The 23,738-nt window shown below is 42.2% G+C and overlaps 1 protein-coding gene across 1 annotated transcript in view; it reads right to left on the minus strand.

The window, feature by feature from the left end:
- Positions 1-8,932, minus strand: part of tnfsf10l (TNF superfamily member 10, like) — a 50,293-nt gene extending 41,361 nt beyond the window's left edge. Inside the window, exon 1 of the mRNA XM_078276354.1 lies at positions 8,391-8,932. Coding sequence (XP_078132480.1) covers positions 8,391-8,639 — 249 coding nt within the window. The 5' untranslated portion in view covers positions 8,640-8,932. The remainder of the gene's footprint in view (positions 1-8,390) is intronic.
- Positions 8,933-23,738: the final 14,806 nt, after the last annotated feature.

Raw genomic sequence — 23,738 nt, forward strand, 5'->3', positions numbered from 1 at the left:
GTCTGATACTAAGTCTGATACAATACTAGAAAAAGCTATTATTGAACTTAAAACATCTCTGTGGTTTTATGTGCAGCTTAATGGCTTTTTTTTTTTTTTTTCACCCTTTCATGTCTCACTGTTTTATGATTTCTTGATATTTTGAACCTGAACTTACTTTCTAGAACTGAAATGATTTGTCAACAGAATGAATCTTCAAAAATCTTGAAGTACATTTTAATAAAAAAAGAAGAAGAAGAATGTTTTCCGCGTTCTTTTGAAGTTTTCTCTGATAGTAAAGTAATTATCTCTCAGATTTGGACTGTTAGGACAAAACAAGACATTTGACGACGTCGCCATGGACTCTTGAGAACTTGAGAACTATTTCCTGACATTGTATTGACCAAGCAATCAATGCTGCTTTTCTGCACTTCTGAACTGCATTTTATTGTCTCAGTACAGTACCTATAATCTGTGCAACGATGATAAAGTTGAAACTAATCTAATCTACAAAAAAACATGCATGTAGAAAATATCAAAGCTTTCACAAAGTGGATATACAGTACGTTAAATCACTACTGTGTGCTATCAGCCAGAGATAGGGATTAACAAAAACTGTTGTGAAAATGTAGAACACAGAAAAGCAGCTGACTCTGCAGTCAACAGGCCATAAAGAAACCAAAACTGAAAACATGATATTGCTACCAGGTATATAGAAGGTTTAGCAGCACTTACCAGATGTAGCAGAGGTACATTAGTGCCCTAAAATCGTATAACAGCGTTTATCAGCACTTTATAGCCATGTTGACTGAGCAAACAAAGTGATAACACACAGCACCAGCTGTTGGCACACACACACACACACACACACACACACACACACACACACACACACACACACACACACACACACACACACCACAGCTGTAGCCACATCCTAATGAGCATTCCAACCATGGATTCCAACATGGGAACGCAAATATCCTGTTTTCACGTGTCAAGCTGTTAAACCAAGGTCGTGTGTGTGTGTGTGTGTGTGTGTGTGTGTGTGTGTGGTGGGTTTGTATATCTGTACTCCATCAGATGACATAGCAAATAGCTGCCGACTCCTCTCCTGTTCTCTTTGAACATACGAATGATCTCACCCTCTGTTGCCGCTCTCCATCTTTTATCTCATTCAGCGTCACTCTAACGATTTTGTGATCTACTATGTGAGACATTTTGTGGTGAGGAAACATGACATGTTTGATACCAAATGAACTACTTTTTTTTTGGTACTTCATTTGTTGTGCAAGACTTCTTGTCTCAGTGGTCTTTTTCATTTAAAACGTGCGCAGTTGCACTGAAGTGAAGGGTTTAAAGATCAAAAGGAAATAATGGGAGATAGGTTGATGAGCCTCTGAATAACTGAGTTGTCTGTGATGATGAATATGAAGTGAATCACTGCTTCTACCTGGGTGTTGCATGCAGCTGTGTTTGAAATTACTTAGTCTTCTCAAAGTCATATTAAAGGAATAGTTCAACATTTTGGGAAATACACATTTTTGCTTTCCTGCCATGACTTAGGGCCTAGAAAAGTCTAATTAAAGATCTGCATCTTGATGTATTATCATTGTCATCTCTTCCTGTCGTCCCTCTTCTTTTGCCCAATTTCTTCTTTTTCCTGTGGTCCCTGCCTTCCAATTCATCCTCATCCAAATAACATGGCCATGAAACCACTGAGTGTGCATGCAGGCCTGTGCAAGACACTGTGTCTCCCAGTGTGTATGTGTATATTATTCCTGTGACCATCAAAGCATATATCAAGTGAAAGAGACCTTTGTTTTGCAGGAAATCACATTAGGATGTTTCTTTTTATCGGTTAGAAGACGACAGGTATCATGTATGATCATAGAGACAGAGCGCATTTAAGTCCCGCCCCCACCGGAGTGGGAAAACAACTCTCTGCTCACCATTGATTTGTATTGCTCGAAGCTGCCTCCTTGTCAATTCCAGTTCTTGACCAAAAAAGGGCCAGATTGCCAATATAATGTTATTCAGCAAACACTTAGTTGACGTCATTTTGGCCCTGTCATCTTAATTGAGTCATGAAGACACAAGGCCAAATTTATGTCTTACACCTTCCATCAACAATATGTGTGTTTACAATAATGTAAGCCTCTTGTTTTTGTGCTACACCCATATAAACACCCCACGTAACTTCGGAGACATGCCAAAGCCCTGCTTAGATACCCAGAGAACACATGCGCACATACACACACACACACACACACACACACTGCCAAATAATCAGTTAACTTCTCAACTCCTACCTCATAAAAGAAAAAATAACTGCTTGTGTCACTCCTGAAATATTTGTCCCGTTCCCTTCAAGCCCTAAAACTGACTGTAACTCGATTCTCCGATGTGGACTTGAACCATAACACACAGAGCCTGCAGGGGGGCGGGAGGTGAAAAGACAGACTCTCTCAGAGAGAGAGAGAGAGCGAGAGGGAAGGAAGGTGTGATAGAGAGAGAGGGAGGGGTGGGGGGAATTGTGTATTTTGGCAATGGAGTCTGGTGTGGGAGGTTTATATTAGTATATTAGTAGGGGCTTTGAATTAAATGAAAATATTTGCAGTGAAGGATTTGATTTGACTCTAAATTGGTTTCTGATGATGAACATGTGTCTTTGTGTGCCCACCTGTGTTTCTGTTTGCGTGTGGAGATGTTAAAGTCCGAACACACGCACGCACGCACCCTTGCCCACTCAGTGACACCAAACCCCCCCTGTAATGCACAAGTGTTGCATGATCGCCCCCTCAGCACACACCACTCATTCAATCATTGCCATTCTTGTTAGGACATCCATTGCTTCCCTAAATGGTATGGTATCATTGATACCCTGAATTCGACATGTCAAAGTCGTTCCTGAATGTTTTTCGATACCAATTTTATAAAATCCATTTTAACAAAAAGAAATTACATTACACATTAGTTAAAATCTTTTTATTTATTTATTTTTCAGCACCTTAACACCGATGTGAGGCACACTCTAGTCAAGCCTCTCAAAATCCAACAGCACACACGTGAGCCCCTTTCTCTGCGCGTGACTTAGTGTTTTTCCTCCGTGTCTCTACGACGTGTAACGTTAGACAGCCAAATCACAGGCATTATTGGATGTTTCTACAAGCATGCTGTATGCCTATTGGCTCACTGACGCTGATGAGATTTACTCCTAGGTATTATACTCGGTACTATGGAGGCAATTCGGTCGATGCCTAAAAGTTCAAAGTTCGGTACCCAGCCCTACTAAATGGTAATGTTGACCTTTGCCTTCAGCAATAAAACCTGATCCAGTGTGAAACTCTAGGATGAATATACAGCGTGGACTATACTGTTCTATACTGCGCTATAGGAGGTAGTGTCAGAAGTGTCTTGGCAAGAGCAGCTGAGGCCACACAGGGAGGCTGGAATGAGAAATGGCTGTGTGTGTGATGATGGATGGAAATGACTAACACTATTTTCTACCAGGTATTTTAGCCTGGGTGCAATCAGTCAGTAGTTTAGTTTAGAAGCTGGCAGCAAGATCTGGTGGCTCACTTCCACTCACTTAAAGCACCACTTAAAGCCGCTTACGGAAACACGTAGGCAGTGACTAAAACAGCTGAGGTTACGTAACGCCAACTCTACAATTCAAGCCTAATGTGGCCTAGTGGTTAAGACGTGTACAAGATAACTGCAATGTCCCTGGTTTGAATCTGGCTGAGGGACCTTTGATGCATATTATAGTTGCATGTCATACCCCCCCATCTCTCTCCTCATGTTTCCGGCTCTTCTTCAGTCACTATTGAGTGAAAGTACATCCCACAAAAGCATCAAGCAATACTCGTTTTTAAACATAATCAACATAATTACGGATAGTTTTTCTACTTTTAACTGTAAAATCAAGGCATTTTTGGCCAAAATAGAAGGGAAATATGTGGGGGGAGGGGGACATGCAACACGGATGCCCAATCGTACCGGGAACGTTGTGATCTTAAGCCACACGACAAGCTGATGCCACCTGAAATTTGTTTTTTAAAGTTTAAAAAAAGGCGAGTGGAAGTTTGGAAGGAGGACAAGTGTCTGCTGGGTATATGGCTGCAAACAACCATTATTTGAATATATATCAATTCATTTGCTGATTGTTAATGTAGTGGATTAATCCTTTTGTCTATAAAATGTCCAAAAATAGTGAAAATGGCCATTACAACATCCCACATCCCAGGGTGATATCTTCAAATGTCTTATTTTGTGCGCCCAACAGTCCAAAATCCAAAGATAATAGATAGTTGCGGTTCCTTTTCTGTTGATCGGTTAATAGATTGACTAATTGTTGCAGCTCTACCTGTACTATAGCAACTTAGTCATCCATTCTTGGCAGTGACAATTGTTTCTTATGCTGAACTGACCTTTGGCAAACAAGCAGACACACAAAACTGAGTGGATCGCTTGCAAATGTTTGCCACTAAAAAAAACTGCACAGAAATGATCAACATGACTTTAGTCCTGTTGCCTATAAGGTTTCAATATTTAATTTTATGGTTGTCAAAATACTGAGGTCCTTTTAATATGCTTGGTAGAAGGGTGCTACATCACCCGGGTTACATTACCTACTTCAAATTGTTGTAACTGTAACATTTTAACCTACTGCAGCCTGAATCTGATTCTAATCTGTTAAACTAAAATTACCTGAAGGTTTCTTTGTTGACCGGACTAATTTCTCAGGATTTTCCTCATCTTTCTATGCGTTCTATGCTAGGTCATCTGATCATCACACACATATCAGGATTAGATCATAAAACACACACTTAAATCACACAAACACAGCTAGAAAAGACAGAGATTGGGCATTTTTAGGGTGAAACGGACCACACACACATATACACACAGCCTAACAAACATCCACATTAAGCTCAAACTTCTTCTGTGTGAATCAGACCACACACACACACACATACACTTGCACAAACCCACACCGGGTGAATTGTTGCATGTAAGGGTGAGTCAGAGATCACAGATCTGTGAACCCAAACAATAATAAAGTGGACCAGTGAAATGTAAAGAATGGAATGCCAAACACACACACACACACACACACACACACACACACACACACACACACACACACACACACACACAGATAAAACAAAAATCCCCCAAATTTTACACGAGTAAACACAAATGCCATGAGAACCAGAGCCTGCAGACCAACTCAACACTTGTCACTTAACTCAGCAAACATTAAAGGCTTTACACAGATTATAGTTTTATACAAAATAAAACACTCTAACTGTTACAGATCTGGAGGCGCATGTGACCCAGATCAAGGAAGACATAAAACATGGGAATTAATCGTTTTAATGCAGATAAAAGATGCAACATACTGCAACCGAAACATGGCTAATACAGTTTCATCCCTTCAGTTTTCATCACACAGATGAAAAATATTAGCCTCATGAGACCGTCCTGATCTCGCGAGCTCCAGTTTTCCACTCGCAGATCAGTCTGGCATCTTGAGACAGAGAAAATTTGGAGCCGTTCGCCAAACGACCGACCAATCAGCGTTGGTTTTGAGGCAGGTTTAGGTGTGACGCAACGAGAAGCGACTGTTCAGTCTAAACAACATGGCGGCTTCCACGGATGAGATGAGCGTAGCTATCGCGCAAGTTTTATCCGAATTAGAAAGTATTCCTTCATTGAAAGAAGAGCAAAAAAACGGCACTGGAGGCTTTTCTCAGAGGAAAAGATGTTTTTGTTCTTCTCCCGACTGGTTTTGGCAAGAGTTTGATATATCGTTGATCTGATTGGTTGATTTGCCCCGTCTATCACCAACATAGGTGGTGAGAGACAGATGGTTTATCCAATCAGTTAACCAGTATTTTTGCCCCCTCCCAAAAGTTCTCCAACGGAAAGTTCCCAGATGGATATGCCGAGCAAATGCGGAGCAATCCATCTGGCGGAGTCAGGTTAGAAAAATATCTTAAATGTAAAGAAGTTAGATCACAGACACCCACTTTAAATGTCTCGCCAACTGTCCAAAACCCGAAGATATTCATTTTATTATCACATAAACAGAGAAAAGCAGCAAATCCTCACAATGGAGAAGCTGAACCAGGAGAATTTTGACTCAAATAATGAATCGATTATTATAATAGTTGCTGATTTTTTTTTCTTCCTGTTGATCGACTGATTGTCACAGTTCTAGTACCAAGTTCCTTAAAACTGGACATTAGTCTTGAGTTCATTATGTAGTAGCCCATTAAGATGTAATTTATTTCTGCCTCTGAGAAATACTTGTACAAACTCCAATCTGCCTGACTTTCACTGATGAACACAAAACACACATTCAGAGTATACAGTATTTATGTATAAAGTGAATAACCGGTTTGCACAAAGTGCCTCATCCAGCTGCAGAGGACACAAAATCCGCAGAGGACATAGTTGCATGAGGCCCAGAGCTTTTGTGTGTGTGTGTGTGTGTGTGTGTGTGTGTTTGTTTGTTTGTTTGTTTGTGTGTGAATGCTGCAGCAGCACTGAGGCAACACTGGAGCGTTCCTCATTGTGCTGTGTTCATTGGTATCTTTTGTCTTAACCAGGCTGGCACGGGGTGTAACTCTACTGCGGCTCAATGAAGGGCCTGTTTCCAGATTAAAAATAGCTGGCCTTCGCATGAGAACCAGGGGATTCCCCACATGCAGATACATAGCTCCATGTTTTTCATTATGGTCTCTGTCCAGTGTCATCTCCAAACTATTCAACGTGATTTCCTGCTACCTCCGACGTATCATGAACACAACCGAAATCAACCAAGAGATCAAGTTGTAACTTAGCCTTTTAACTTGCTAATAAATGTATATATTCACTTATTATCTCATCAATAACAGATATAAAAGACATATCCAAAGTTGACTGCTGATACAGGATTGTGGATTTCATGCCAGTTGTGAATTGGAAGTGGGTAAAGGCAAACTCTCATATGCAACCTGTATTTCCCCTCCTGGGCATAACACAAAAACATCTATTCTAGAGCTTAATAAACATTTGCTTAACCCCATGATAACCACTAGTACAGATGATTAGTATCACAAACAATATGGCAAATAGCAAAATATACCTGGACTGATGTTATAACTTGTTGCTTGTTTAATTTCAGTCATGCTGGCTCACCAAAAAGTCACAGATTTGATCCTTTTAATGTGAAAATATTGTGTCAGCCACGCTGAACTCTTAATGTTTCGCTTACTGTACATCACTTTGCAGAAAGACAGCGGCTAAAAAGCTTCAAATGTGAATTGACTCCTGCTGCTTTTAATGAAAACTAGCTGCAAAAAGCATTCATTTTTCTTCTCCAAGTAAGTGTGTCAAAGAGATGCTCAGGTTTTTACTCTCATGTGGAGAGAATGAATGGAGTCTCTGAGGTCTGGAGGAGTAAATGTATCAGGCAGGTTTTTCCTTGATACCAAATCCTTAACAGAGAAAGGAGGAGGACAGAGATGTAAGAGTGTACTTCTGCAATATTTTCTGCCTCACTGCACTGAACTCTAAAAAAGCAGATGAAGACAGGCTGTGAACGTTGCTGAGTTAATGATGTGCTTTCCCCTGCTGGGACTCACTGAACAACATCTCAACGCCAACACTTGGTGTCTGGTACATGTATATCTAATGACCAGTGTCAAAATATGATACTGGGCAATTTTTTTTTTACTAACTGTAGGTGACAGCAGCTCTGCTAATTGATTTCTGGAGTGAGGAAAAATAATATCAGCAGTGTAAATATTGCCTCAAGAAATTCCCTCTAAAGATTCTCTTTACAGTGAAGATCCACAGGCACATTGAACAGTAGTATTATGTATGTAATAGTACATGTATACGATTATTTCAGGGGATAAAAACGGCTTAAATAAATCCCCAGGAGGTTAGCCCACCTCCACCACTGACCTGCATATTTCACCTCTGCACACAACATCTGTAACCTACTTAAAAGCAATCTACGGCCTCGGACTACTTTCTGCCGTCCCAAATGGATACAATGTGTTCATGTGAGCAGCAATTTAACCCGTTTAGTTCGATAAACTCTGGCGGACAGACAGGCTGCTTATTCCCTCTCCATTTAGCTTCATTGCTTGTAAATTCCGGATTGCATTGTTTAACAAGTCCAGTGAGGCAAAGCTGTTTTCCAAGTCAGAAAGCGGGGTGCGAATTTCGCCAAATCTCTTCCACAAAAGACAGTTTCACTTCGTGCAATAACATTTCTACAATATTTCAGTTGTTTTTCCAGCATCACTTTAACAGTAAAAGTCACATTCAGCTGTAAAAATAAACGGGTGTATTTCTTGCCAGTTCAGTTGCATGTTAACTCTTAAAAGTGAGTGGAAAGAAGATCTAACCTGCGATATGGACATGTTCAGGTAGAGGAAGAGCCCCGTGGTGGAGGCAATCTGCAGCACCACCACAACTATGACCACCATCGCCACCCACATCTTGGACGGCGCTTCCCGGCGCCTCGTCCCGCTCGGCCCGCCGGCCGGGACCATCATGTAGGTGGTGGACTCGCTGCTAACCGATCTGAAATAATCCTGGTGCTGCTGCTGTGCGCTCGGAGTGGCCATGGCATTCCCGACGCATGAGCAGACCATAAAACCAAGGGAACCGCAAAACAACAGCAACAGCCCAACAACAACAGCCTCCACAGACTTGAGCGCAAAATTAGATCATCATGCGTCCGCTGCCAACGGAGCTGTTCATTTGGAGTTCAGCGGGGAGGAGAAGAGCTGCAGGTCGAGCAGGCAGGAGAGACACGAGCTGGAAGTTAAAGTTTGGATCTGTCCAGGTCTGTTCAGCGCGCGGCTGCTGCGTAAAGTGGGACTGGAGCTGCTGCTGCTGCTGGAGGAGGCAGCAGCGGTGGACTGATGGGCTGCAACCGAAAGACAGCAACAAAGAGGGGGCTGGCTTAACCTTTTCACCCTGGAGCTGTTGAGGAATGCTCTCTCTCTCTCTCTCTCTCTCTCTCTCTCTCTCTCTCTCTCTCTCTCTCTCTCTCTCTCTCTCGGGACAGACTGGCTGGAGTTCAGATTTTATACACATTGGAGATTTGGATGCTTTTAAACAGCTTTGGTGTTTTAATAATATTGTCTGCTCTGTTATCGATACAGATTAAGTTTTTAGTAGATAAATTATTTTTAAACAAACTGAGATTTCAATGCATTAGCACTATTTAATGTGTACAACTGTACTGTATGTAAAACTGTACAACTTGTAAATTTGTTAATTAAGTGTTTTTGTACAAATACTCACTCACTTAATCGCTCACACACACACACACACACACACACACACACACACACACACACACACACACACACACACACACACACACACACACACACACACACAGTTTCAATGGTGCTTTCAAGGCATAACTGAATTGTTAAAGTGCTCATATTATGCTCATTTTCAGGTTCATAATTGTATTTAGAGGTTGTACCAGAATAGGTTTACATGGTTTAGTTTTCAGAAAACACCATATTTTTGTTGTACTGCACATTGCTGCAGCTCCTCTTTTCACCCTGTGTGTTGAGCTCTCTGTTTTAGCTACAGAGTGAGACATCTCACTTCTGTTCCATCTTTGTTGGGAGTCGCACATACGCAGTAGCTAGGTAAGGACTACTAGCTAATCAGAAGCAGAGTATGAGGGCGTGCCACGCTAGCAGCTAGGCGAGCATTATAACGTGTGTTATAAAGTGACGCACGGTCGTCACAGAAGTAAAGGCTGGACTACAATAGAGCTGTTTGGAGCAGTTAGTGAACAGTGTTTTCTGTTGGAGATGGTAAGTCCCTTTGGGGTGAACTTTGGGCTTTTTCACTTTGTAAACCTATAATGTGCACAAAAAAGATATATAACACAATAAAAGAAATGATGAGCACTTTAAGTCATTTTTAAGCAAAAATGACACAAATTCACTTCTTTTAGCTTCTTAAATATGAACATTTGCTAGTTTTTCTACTACTTGATATTATTAAAGTGAAAACCCTTTGGTGGATGGACTGTTGGTTGAGCAAAACAAGCAATTTTCACAGTTTCTGACATTTTATACAAACTTAATAGGTTAAATAATAGTCAGATTAATCACAAAAACTGCTCTTTTGGACCAAATCTTCTTTTTTTTCTTGTTTGGATTTTTTAATAATAGATAAATGGCAAAATAATCTCTTTCTTCACCCTTTCTCTCTTCTTTCTGTTCTCCGAGCTGCTCCGTCCAGTGTTTGTTTGCATGCCTGTGGTCTGTTTTGAGAGCAAATATTTTTCTGACACCCCGTAGTTTATCACTTTGAAACAAGTGTAGCCACGTTTAAATATTTAACATTAATGTAGCTTTCCAAAAACATCACAAAGCTGCACACAGGCCGCTGACTTCAACCTGACTTCATTGGATAAGATAAGACCTCATGGAGAGATGACTACATCTAGATTTTATTGCTGCAGACAGTATATTTCTGTATGCCATAAAGCCTCAATCCTGTCTTAAATCACCATAAAACAGAGAGTCTTTGGACGTTTTTAGACCATGGCACAACTTCAAAGAAATGATTTTATCATGGCACCACAAGCTAAATATGATATATTGATATTATATATATATTATCTCACTATGAAGTAAAATAATATAGGCCCGTTCTCAGTTACTCAGAAAAAAAGCTGCTCTGCAGATTTACAGATGAGAATGTAACTTAAAATGAACAAGTCTTGCATGCATTTCTTTCATTTTCCTCAAAATTACAATTAGCTTATTCAAGGTGTACAAGGACAAACAAGCAAACAAAAAAAAGGTTGCAGGCATTTTAATGGGACGTGAGTTCTGGATCCAGGTTAATGTAGAGCTACATGTATGATGTCAGTTAATGAGCAATACCACAGTCTTTTACAGTACAAGCAGCCAAATCCTGTCCGCTAAGCCGTTGTGTTGAGTTGTGTTCAGTCTGATTTTAGTTTTCTTGGTCGGTTCATGTTATAAAAAACCCACGATAAATAGACAATGATACGTTAAATCATGTGGCATCCTCGGAGCGTCCTCAAGGCACCCACTTTGAGAACCACTGGTCTGAACAACAGACTTGTCTTTGTTTCTTTTATATCCCCACAAACAGCTGGAGAGTGGTCTGTGTGTGCCCAGCAGTCAAAGCTGTCTACCAGGGATGGGAGGCAGATGAGCTTGGGTCGCTGCCAGTCAGACAGCTATGGACCATCAGAGGGCCACAGCAGGGCTGGGCCCAAAAGGGGGCTAGAGTGCTGTCAATATGACAATTGTGATTTTCCATTGGATCAGAGTACTGTCACTTGGCTGCCTGTTCTGCCAATTTCCCCAGCCCTCGTCACATGACCAATTAATGTTTCCATGAAGATTATCCACAATTCTGATACAATGGAACCAGCACTGTAATTGTTTTTTAGAAAAAGTGGCAGACTGAGCCTATAGAAAATGTGTATTCTATTCGGAAATTTGTTTAAAATAAAAGTGAAATTTATAATGAATGTGATAGCAGAATTACATTGTGCTGTTCTATCTAATATTTCCTATATTTGTAAGCATATTTTCTATGCTGTATTCTGATAACATGCCCCTTTCATGAAAACCGAGCTAGTAGTCTTCCCGTAATCCTGCTAACAAACAAACAAACAGACGAACAAAACGGTGAAAACCACATGTATGGTGTTAAAAGAAATACTTTCCACAGTCGACTCCTTAAGGGTAGATTCTGCTACAACTGTGCAAGGTCTTTGTCTGGATGATATTTTAACACCTCAAGGTCATAAACAGCCAAATGAGTTTGCAAGAGGATGATACTTGGCATCTGCACTGATTCCTCTTCCCAAATGCTTGCATATACGATATATATATATGCATATATATCAAATATGTAAATAATCCTATCTGTGGCTGACTTGATGTAGAATTTCTCTTTCTTTTGCATCTTTTGAGTGAGAAACAAAGCCTGTAGTCTGTTTGGATTCACAGCTGTTACAATGAATTCCAATAGTGACAAGTTGTCTCTTCTCCTGGTGTAAATCTGACTGTTTGAGACATACTGGGCATTTTGATGAACAGCAGAAAGGTGATTATGATGCCAGACAGACTGCATGCATCATGTCAAGATCTGTCTGAAACAAGTTAGCCCCAGTTTGTGCCTCTCATATTTTACCATTACACAGTGTTGGGAAGGATAGTTTAAAAACGTATTCCGTTACAGAATACAGAATACATGCCCAAAAATGTAATTTATTCCGTTACGTTACTCAATCTGTGTAATGTATTCTGAATATTTGGATTACTTCTTGTTCTTCTATTCCAACTGGCTGAATGTGTACCTAAACAAGCAGATAGATTTGTGTATTTGTAGTCCCGAACTGCATACTACAAAAATCTAACCGCAGTCTAAGCTACCACGAGCTAATTTTAGCTAACGTTAGCTAGCATGTCAAACGGGGCTAGTCAGTCTTTCAACGGCTCTGGAGATAGTAAATCAGCACGTAGGAGAATGTAAAGTCGCACGTCAACTATAAAATGGCAAGGTGACCACTAAAACTACAGCAGACGACTACCCTTGGCTAATAAAAATGCTGAAAGGAGGTTGCTTGCTGTCAAGCAGAGGTTGCACTGCACAGTTATTTTTCGTTTTGAATTTCCAAGATAGAAACGCATTCCTGCCCTGGCTCTGTTGTGCCGGTTCCGGCTCCATCTCTACCTCTATCATTTCATATTGGGGCTTCTGGGAAATGCATGGAGTTGCGAGAGTGAATAAACTAGTGAAACAGAGAAGTATCGTCATGTAATCCATTGATTTCAACAATGTAACTGTATTCTAAATACCAACTATTTAAATTGTAACTGTAACGGAATACAGTTACTCATAATTTGTATTCTGAATACGTAACGCCGGTACATGTATTCCGTTACTTCCCAACACTGCCATCACATATAAGGGTTTTGGGTTCGCTAATCCCACCTCACTCAGATTTATGAATTTAGAGCCAGTAGCCAATGGTACCATCATAAATTAGATTACTGCACTCAGCAGACTTAAAATGCTGTCTTCTACCTACCTACCTACCTACCTACACTGACGCTGAAGACAGATAGGTATCAGACCTGGTTCATATGTATTTCCAGATTTGTGCTTGTCAGTTTCTCTGGCTATTTTATTATGTACAGAAATTCAGGCAACCACACATGATTCTTTTCTGACAGGAGAGAGAGCGAGAGAGAGAGAGAGAGAGAGAGAGAGAGAGAGAGAGAGAGAGAGAGAGAGCAACTGCATAGACTGTACATTTTAAGTCTATGTTTGAGATATGTTTGGTGGGTGTGTCTCGGCTCAGGTCACAGGTGATACTCAATCAGCAGAGACGTCTGTAAACTCGTAATAAAACATTTAAAACTGCATCAGCGTTTAACGTTGACGTTTGTTTAAGCCATATTACATGAGAGGGTTTAATTTCGAGGTCCGAAAGGCGCATTACTGAAGTATAGGCCTCCTCAAGTGTAATATTGTGATTATACAACAACGGTTACCAACAAAATAAGTGATCAATCTGTATTCATATTGTGGAGCAATTCGCTCTTGAAATACAAAAAACAGACAGGATTTCTAGTCCCTCCCTGTTTAGTAAACCAGCCAATTTACCGTGGGATTTATCAAACTGAATAAATCCTGCTCGCACATATAAACACAAAACTGCTTTGCTAGCTCCATCCTGTTGTAACTAAGACATCTGATCAAAAAGTTATTGTATTCATTAGCATGATTGCTGTACTGTTTACTTCACAAACATCCAACACACCAAAGTACAAACACACAGCGGACCAGACGCAAGCTTTTATTTTGAAAAGCCAAAGCTCGGGGACGGCACCAGCCTGGAGGGCATGAGACGGGAGCATAGACGTATGTATATTATTAATAAATTATGTTATTATTAATAATAATAATATGAATTTCTCCGGGAACCATCACCTTATCGTGGTGGAGAGGTTTGTGTGTCCCTATGAACCTGAGGGCTGTGTTGTCTGGAGCTTTGTGCTCCTGGTAGGGTCTCCCAAGGCAAAGTGGTCTCAGGTGAGGGGCCAGACAAAGAATGGTTCAAAAATCCTATGAAAAATCGAGGAAGGGATGAAGTGACCCTGCCCGGAGGAAGCCCGGGGCCCCCGTCTGGAGCCAGGCCCAGATGGAGGGCTCGTCAGTGAGCGTCTGGTGGCCGGGTTTGCCACGGAGCCCGGCCGGGCACAGCCCGAAAAAGCTACGTGGCGGACATCCCTCCATCCCATGGGCCCACCACCTGTGGGAGGAACCGCTGGGGGTCGGGTGCGCTGCCACATGGGTGGCAGTGAAGGTCAGGGGCCTCGACGGACCAGACCCGGGCAGCAGAGGCTGGCTCTGGGGGACGTGGAATGTCACCTCTCTGTGGGGGAAGGAGCCGGAACTTGTGCGGGAGGTGGAGCGCTACCGGTTAGATCTGGTGGGGCTTACCTCTACGCACAGTCTTGGTTCTGGAACCATACTCCTGGATAGGGGGTTGGACTCTTTTCTTCTCCGGAGTTGCCCAGGGTGTGAGGCGCCGGGCGGGTGTGGGGATACTCACAAGCCCTCGGCTGAGCGCCGCTACGTTGGAGTTTAACCCGGTGGACGAGAGGGTCGCCTCCCCTACGCCTGCGGGTTGTGGGGGGAAAACTCTGACTGTTGTTTGTGCATATGCACCAAACAAGAGTTCAGAGTATTCGGCCTTCTTGGAGACCTTGAGTGGAGTCCTGCATGGGGCTCCAGTCGGGGACTCCATAGTTCTGCTGGGGGGACTTCAACACGCACGTGGGTAATGATGGAGACACATGGAGAGGCGTGATTGGGAGGAACGGCCTCCCTGATCTAAACCAGAGTGGTTGTTTGTTGTTGGACTTCTGTGCTAGTCATGGATTGTCTATAACGAACACCATGTTCGAACATAGGGATGCTCATAAGTGTACTTGGTACCAGAGCACCCTAGGCCAAAGGTCAATGATCGATTTTATAATCGTTTCATCTGATCTGAGGCCATATGTTTTGGACACTCGGGTGAAGAGAGGGGCGGAGCTGTCAACCGATCACCATCTGGTGGTGAGTTGGGTCAGGGGTGGGGGAAGACTCTGGACAGACCTGGTAAGCCCAAACGGGTAGTGCGGGTAAATTGGGAACGTCTGGAGGAGGCCCCTGTCCGACAGACTTTCAACTCACACCTCCGGCGGAGCTTTTCGTGCATCCCTGTGGAGGCTGGGGGCATTGAACCCGAGTGGACAATGTTCAAAGTTTCCATTGCTGAAGCTGCGGTGAGGAGCTGTGGTCTTAGGGTCTTAGGTGCCTCAAGGGGCGGTAACCCACGAACACCGTGGTGGACACCGGTGGTCAGGGAAGCCGTCCGACTGAAGGAGTCTTTCCGGGATATGTTATCCCAGACGACTCCGGAGGCAGTTGCAAGGTACCGAAGGGCCCGAAGGGCTGCAGCCTCTGCCGTGAAAGAGGCAAAGCAGCGTGTGTGGGAGAAGTTCGGAGAGGCAGAGCTGGAGGATGAGGGGGGATTGGCATCAATTTCCCTGGTGGAGGTTGCTGAGGTAGTTAAACAACTCCACAGTGGCAAAGCCCCAGGAATTGATGAGATCCGTCCAGAAATGCTTAAAGCTCTGGGTGTGGAGGGGTTGTCTTGGTTGACACGCCTCTTCAACATTGCGTGGAAGTCTGGGACGGTGCCTAAGGAGTGGCAGACCAGGGTGGTGGTTCCCCTTTTTAAAAAGGGGGACCAGAGGGTGTGTGCCAATTACAGGGGTATCACACTTCTCAGCCTCCCCGGTAAAGTCTACTCCAAGGTGCTGGAAAGGAGGGTTCGGTCGATAGTCGAATCTCAGGTTGAAGAGGAACAATGCGGATTCCATCCTGGTCGTGGAACAACGGACCAGATCTTTACTCTCGCAAGGATCCTGGAGGGAGCCTGGAAGTATGCCCAACCAGTCTACATGTGTTTTGTGGATCTGGAGAAGGCGTATGACCGGGTGTCCCGGGAGATACTGTGGGAGGTGCTGCGGGAGTACGGGGTCCCTTCTCAGGGCCATCCAATCTCTGTACGACCAAAGCGAGAGCTGTGTCCGGGTTCTCGGTAGTAAGTCGGACTCGTTTCAGGTGAGAGTTGGCCTCCGCCAGGGCTGCGCTTTGTCACCAATCCTGTTTGTAGTATTTATGGACAGGATATCGAGGCGTAGTCGGGGTGGAGAGGGGTTGCAGTTCGGTGGGCTGGGGATCTCATCGCTGCTTTTAGCAGATGATGTGGTCCTGATGGCATCATCGGCCTGTGACCTTCAGCACTCACTGGATCGGTTCGCAGCCGAGTGTGAAGCGGCTGGGATGAGGATCAGCACCTCTAAATCGGAGGCCATGGTTCTCAGCAGGAAACCGATGGAGTGCCTTCTCCAGGCAGGGAATGAGTCCTTACCCCAAGTGAAGGAGTTCAAGTACCTTGGTGTCTTGTTCGCGAGTGAGTGGACAATGGAGCGGGAGATTGGTCGGAGAATCGGCACAGCAGGTGCGGTATTACATTCAATTTATCGCACCGTTGTGACGAAAAGAGAGCTGAGCCAGAAGGCAAAGCTCTCAATCTACCGGTCAGTTTTTGTTCCTACCCTCACCTATGGTCATGAAGGCTGGGTCATGACCGAAAGAACAAGATCCAGGGTACAAGCGGCCGAAATGGGTTTCCTCAGGAGGGTAGCTGGCGTCTCCCTTAGAGATAGGGTGAGAAGCTCAGTTATCCGTGAGGAGCTCGGAGTAGAGCCGCTGCTCCTTTGCGTCGAAAGGAGCCAGTTGAGGTGGTTCGGGCATCTGGTAAGGATGCCCGCTGGGCGCCTCCCTAGGGAGGTGTTCCAGGCACGTCCAGCTGGGAGGAGGCCTCGGGGGAGACCCAGGACTAGGTGGAGGGATTATATCTCTAACCTGGCCTGGGAACGCCTCGGGATCCCCCAGTCGGAGCTGGTTAATGTGGCCCGGGAAAGGGAAGTTTGGGGTCCCCTGCTGGAGCTGCTACCCCCGCGACCCGACCCCGGATAAGCGGATGAAGATGGATGGATGGATGGATGAATTTAATATACAGTCTATGGAATTCTCCAGGCTGCAGCCATACCTGACTCTAATAAAAAGGCAGAGCGCTCTCTCCCCGTGGGGTTGAAAATCAAGCTGTTCCACTTAGCTGCTCCCTCTAGAGGTCTGGAGAACTTCCGTTGTGTAATCTGGATGCTGCTTTTTTTTGTTGCATTTGTTTTCTGGGTTTGTGTGCTTTTCTTTTTGCATCGTTTCATATTTGCAGTGGGTTTATCTATTTGGTTGTGTTGTGTGTATTTGCAGTGCGTTTATCTATTTGGTTGTGTTGTGTGTATTTGCAGTGTGTTTATGTATTTGGTTGTGTTGTGTGTATTTGCAGCGCATTTATGTATTTGATTGTGTTGTGTGTATTTGCAGCGCATTTATGTATTTGATTGTGTTGTGTGTATTTGCAGTGCGTTTATGTATTTGGTTGTGGTGTGTGCATTTGCAGCGCGTTTGCTGAATGCTGTGCATGTGTTGTCAAATTAATGAAGTTATTTTCTTAATTTGCTTGTGTTTTGTCTATTTGCGTGTGTTTTCTGAAGTTGCAGGGCGTTTGCCCCTGTCGGCCACCGTACCCTTCACATTTAAAACGGGAAGCTGAACTAGAAAATGCATTTCCTGCAGAAAATGTGTGGGAATGCTGAATAGCTGAATTAAAGCTAAACTGGATGAATAGCTTAAATAATAAGAAGAAGTTGAAGTTGTGAGAGTAGTTTTAATAAGTATGAATTTCATTAAAAAGTTAAAAATTGACGCTAAACTGAATTGTCGGCTTTAAAAGTTGAAAAATGACAAAATATGTAGAACATTGTGAGGTCTGAGTATATTTTCTAACTGATAATGACCCACATATGCAGAAATATGAAACAAATTGTATGAAAAATCTTAAAGCACAAATGCATTGCACTGCTGAAACATCTGGAAAATTGTCAGAGTTGGAAGCTAAACTGCATTACCTAAATAAGTGAAGAGCTAAAATACATTGTTAGAAAAGCTGGAAGATTAACTGTAATACTGTCAAAGATGAAAGTTGAAATGAATTACCTGAAAATGTCTTAATATTTAAAAAAGTATGAATAGTAGAAAAAAGTTGAAGTCCTATCATTAGCTGAAAAAGCTGAACATTTTAAAAGGTGAATGGTTTTAATAGCTGAACGTATATAGAAGTTACGGAGAGCCAAAAAAAGTACGGTCACCCTTTAAAGTTTGTGATGAGATCTCTTTGATCTTTAATCAGGTTAACGACCATGTCACCTGCTGAAACTGTCAGCTGTGCCACACTAGAGCTATTCAAACACACAGAGCAAGCTCTCAAATAAAGGCTCAGACTGCTAAAACGATAAGGGGTATCAGTGAAATGATTTAATCGTGACCACGGCAAGGTCTTTATGAACACATCCATATAAAATTTATGTTGATAAACTTAAAAATGTGGGCATATCAGCGATTTAAAAAAGTGGTTCGCTCTGCTTTTCGCTCAGAAATGTGGAGAATGTTAAACAGGGCAGCGAATGGAGGAAGATGTGGAACTCTTGTCGTTTGGAAGCTCACCGAGCCAAAAGTATAAGTACATATTGCAAAACTGAGCACATTGGCAGAAACTAGACAAAAATACCTACGTTTTGATGTATGAATTGTGTATGGCAAGTAAAAATTGTGGGTGTGAGAGCAGTTTATAGAGCAAGGCCAAAGATCATTTTTTCGAAGCTCCACACTCTAATCTGTAACATCACTCACTCTAAGAAGCTACATACACACTCTGTTTAATCGATACAATTTCCTGAAATGTACACTAAACTTAAACAGCTTTTTCACAACAACTGTAAAGAATATCAAACTAAAAAGCCAAAACCTAATACCTAAATATTTTGTAAACAGTTTAAAGTTTGAATCATGTCTGTAGGTGAAAGAATGTAGGAGGAGATACATTTTGAAGCAGAAGAGGATTTGAAGGATTTGAAGCTTGCTCTCATTGACTTCAATGTTAAAAAAAAATTTTGGAACATTAATCTGATCCAGACACTGACACATTGTCAATCAAACTTATCTGAAAAAGAATGCTACAAATTATTTCCAATGTTTTTAACCCCCAATTTTGGGTTAGCATAAAAGATACACATTCAAGTGTCTGTGTGATCCTGGCACAACACTGAGATGCAGTCAAATAAGATTTATTGGAATGTTGCTAAAAAAAATGGCCGTAGGCAGCTGTGCCGTCACGAGCGAAGAGGGGAAACAATTTTGCCAAAACGTCAGTGATGCAAGAATACTTCAATCCTCTAATGCAATATTATAATAGTGAATCCCATGCCATCAAAATGTGATGAACAATGGATCAAAACATTTTGTGTAATGTAAAGGGTTGCAATCTTAGTGTTCCCCTTAGCTCTATGAAGCATTTCAACATTTAAGATCATTATTTTATTTGACCAGTACCAAAACAGCAGACAGACAAAGTTAGTGACTAGCTGGTGAACATAGTGGAGCATTTGGCAGCTAAAGAGCCAGATATTTCCCTCAGGAGTTGGTGGAGACCAAAACAGAGATACAAGGAGAGTGAAAATTAGACTTATATTCATCAGGTGGCCAGAAACAGCACTTTCAGTAAATGCTGATGTTGCTATGGCTATATAGATATATGTAACTAGCCAACTGTTTGCTAACAACTTCGAGATAACAACTTAGTCTATGTTGATGTAGTGTTTACAGTTTGTTTGCTGCCACCAATGGTCAGAAATGGCCAAATATATATTAGCATACATAAACTTAGGGTCTTATCCTGTTACACAAAACCTTTTTCAACAATCTTCAAAGCGAAAACTGCAAAACATCAAAGCGAAGGTGCCTCGAGATTGTATTTTTGTACCATAGTTGAGTGAAAATCCCTTTAAAAATACTTTTGACTTGTGCAAAGTGTAAAAAAAGTGTATTTATAGAGGATGTGTAATTGGTGTAATAACTCCAATAAAGTCCTCCCCATCTCCATGAAAAATACTTACTATGGCAATGTATGGTGTTAATTTAGATATACTCTTTACATCTGGCGGATAAACATGGTTTCACTTACATAAAGGGTTAAAACATTAAATTTAGGTGCGTTTACCCTCCAAAAGAGATTTATTTTTTTAAATTTACATTTATTTTCCATTATAGTATATAGAAACCCTCCTGCTATACATCCTCTGTGTGTCATCACGCCTCCTCCCTCAGTCTCCCTCGCTTTCTGGCAGCCAACCACCTGACAACACAACAAGCATTTCTCCAGATGTGTGTGTGTGTGTGTGTGTGTGTGTGTGTGTGTGTGTGTGTGTGTGTGTGTGTGTGTGAGAGTGAGAGAGAGAGAGAGAGAGCGAGTGTGTCCTCTGACACCACAGCTGTCCACCCATCCCTGCAGCTTATCTGTGTGCACGTGTGACTGTGTGCATGTGCATGAGTGTGTCTGTTGGTGTCCCATGGTGAGAAAACATAATGGTGATCAGCAGTGGGAGTTCAAAGTTCAGCATTCCATGACATATTAGGTATCAGAGCCAAGGGACTATCACACACTGCAGCCAGGCTAACGTGTGTGTATTGTTCTCTGTTTGTGTGCATATGTGGCTCAAATTAACAGCTAGGTTTTGTGGAATTTAGCTCCAAAAATCTTTTAAAACAGCAGACAGTTTTAGAGAGGGGAAATTGTATGATTTTTCTATATCTTTTTACCTGTAAACATTTTTTTTATTTAAGCCTAAATATTAGAGAAGAGTTGATAGCCATGCTAGCAGGTCTGTGAGGTTTTGCGCCAAATGCTAAGATCAGCATGCTAAATGCTCACAATGGCAATACTGACATGCTGATATTAGGCAGGTTATATTTACTATGTTCATCATCTTAGGCCCAGTTCAGACTGACTTACGCTCTGCGTAAAAAAATTCAAATTCAAAAATCATTAGAATGAGACCAGACCAATGGCGCAGTCGGGGTGCCAGCGCCAAAACTGTGGAATCCATGCAAAGGACCATTGCTGGTGGATTACTTTGTAACGTGACTGCCCTAATTGCTATAGCCTGGTCCTACCAGACTCTCGTACATTTCATTTGTACAGAGAGTCTGGCCACTCTCCATTGACAAGTGTTAACTTCCTTGAAGGCGGGTACTCTGTTGAAGTTTAAAACTATTGGATCTGCCCAGAGCTACTCTGGATCTGCAGTAACCAATTGCTAACGTTTGGTTGTGACTCGTGACGTATGTCAACAACAACTATCGGCTTATCGGCTCGTGTTAGCCAACTCCTTCACCACTAACGGAGCGAGCTGGAAAATCAAACTTTTTCCAAACTCCGTGGGGAGGAGGGCCACAACATCATGGCCACTAACAGCTAGCTCACCCAGTAAGAGTGTGCGCCCCATGTAGGCTGAGGCCTTTGCATCTTTCTCCGCCATTACGGAACTACAACTCTAACTAGCGCACAACCTCAACGTCATCGTTCTCAGCCACTCCCTCTGTTTGCTGATTGGACCAGTAAAGATTTGGCAGGAGAAAACCCAAGAATATACCGCAAACCCAGACGGAGTACTGAAGGAAAATGAAAATTGAGCCAGGCTAATATTGCTACTGTTTAGCTTGTGATTGTCGCAACAAAAGATCAAATATTTGCCAACGTGATAGGTTTCCAGAGTTCAGAGAGAGAGAAAATCCTGTGTCTGATTATAAATCCCTGTGCAGTGTTTTGTGGTGAAGCCTTTAAAAATTCACAGATCTTCACTGGACTCCTGGGATCGCATTAATTAGCATTATTAGCGCTAAACACAAAATACATCTGAAGCTGATTAGTTTTGCACGTAATTAGTTATAAACCAAAGCAACCAAACCAAACAAGTAAAAATGTTGATCTGATAATGACGCTGGACAAAAAGTTAAGGGCTCACCAAAGTTCATACAGTCATGAATGCATGTGTTTCAATTTCGAAGGCAATCCATTTTACAGTTGTTGAGACATTTCACTTAAAACCACAAATGTGAACCTCATGGAGGTTCTAGAGGAAAAGTTAGAGGACCACCAAAGGCAGCAGGAATCATTGTCTTCTTCGTGTTTTAGAGGCATTCTTTGGACATGTACTGTATACAGCGCATTCGGAATATGTGTCTCATTCAGGGTATTTACCGCAGTTTACACCCAGTTTATGGCCTCTTGCCTGTTTACGGCTTATGGTCAGCTCTGTGCGTTGCTATGGTTGCTGTACACAAATCAACCAGCCAACAGTTTGCAAGGCTGCAGACCTGATAAGGAGAAACACAGCTACTTTTAAACATTTTCAAAGACTTGGATATTAACAGGTTTTTGGATATGCGCAAACATCGCTACGTTGAACTTTTCACAGCCTTTGACTCTTTTCCTGCTTCCAACGTTAGCTACATGATTGCTGGAGATAAACCAAACACGAGCCTATATAGTTTACGTTGCTGTGAGCTCAAGCCTACATTCACTTCTAAACAGAGGCAGAACATATTGTAATCTCTGAGATTATTCCTTCACAGTGCTGTGCAATGCGAGAAAATCTCAGAGCTGAACTGGGCAGACACAGCAGTTTTCATCAGACTCACCCTGGTTCGGGTTAATTAAGTCTACTGCTAACTTACAACACTAATAACATTACTGTCACCAAAATACCCAGCTAATGTCTGATTACTCCACATTTTCATTGTGATATTTTGTGATTACACTCTGAATCTGCAGCGTTCTCTGTCAGGTTAATATGAAGTACAATGTCTTCCTCTGATGTAGACTTAGCCTACACTGTAAGTCAGTAGTAGGCTGCAGTGGAGTTGCATATTAAGTGGTTTGGGTCCTTCTGTAAGTAATTTTGGGGTACAATTTAGTTTTGAAGAATTCTACAAGCAGCAATACCATAGGCCAAGCAACTTTCCAAACAGGCACATTTTCAACGGGCACTGTATTACTTTAATAAAAGAAGAAACCTTTGGAAAGAAAAACAAGGGTTTTCTTTTATTTTTCTGCAGGATCACATCACTGTTTCATTTAAGCACTGTGGCTCCCTCTTCTCTCGGATTGGACTTCAGTAAGTAAGTGAGTATGAAAATTTGTTTCATTTGAGCCAGACTTCCCAAATGCCACTATTCAGTTCAGTCCAGGGGATGAATGAATCGCTGAATCTATAAAGTTTTATAGGAAAATTAAGGGTAAATACCCGAATAACTTCCAGGATTGCACTTGATTATAAACAGGCACTATTTACTTGTGGTGGGATACAAACTCATCAAACATCGATGATGCAATTTCATCCTTTGACCAGAGTTGTGTTCATAAAAGTTATCTCTTGATTGTGATATTTAAAAAAAACAACCGTAAAGGGCGGTTTCAGTTCATGAGTGAAAAGACAAGTGCAATTACATTTGTAATATTCAAAAATAAAGTCTTTATTCTCATTCATCGTTGAAAAACTGAATCGACTGGCCGGTTAGCTCAGTTGGTAGAGCAGGCACACATGTAGAGGTTTATTCCTCAGAGCAGAAGGTCCAAGGTTTGAGTCGACCTGTGTCAGTTTCCTGCATGTCTTTCCCCCTCTCTCTCCCCTTTCATGTCTGAG

Source organism: Sander vitreus, chromosome 19, assembly GCF_031162955.1.
Source record: "Sander vitreus isolate 19-12246 chromosome 19, sanVit1, whole genome shotgun sequence".
Classification (NCBI taxonomy): Eukaryota; Metazoa; Chordata; class Actinopteri; order Perciformes; family Percidae; genus Sander; species Sander vitreus.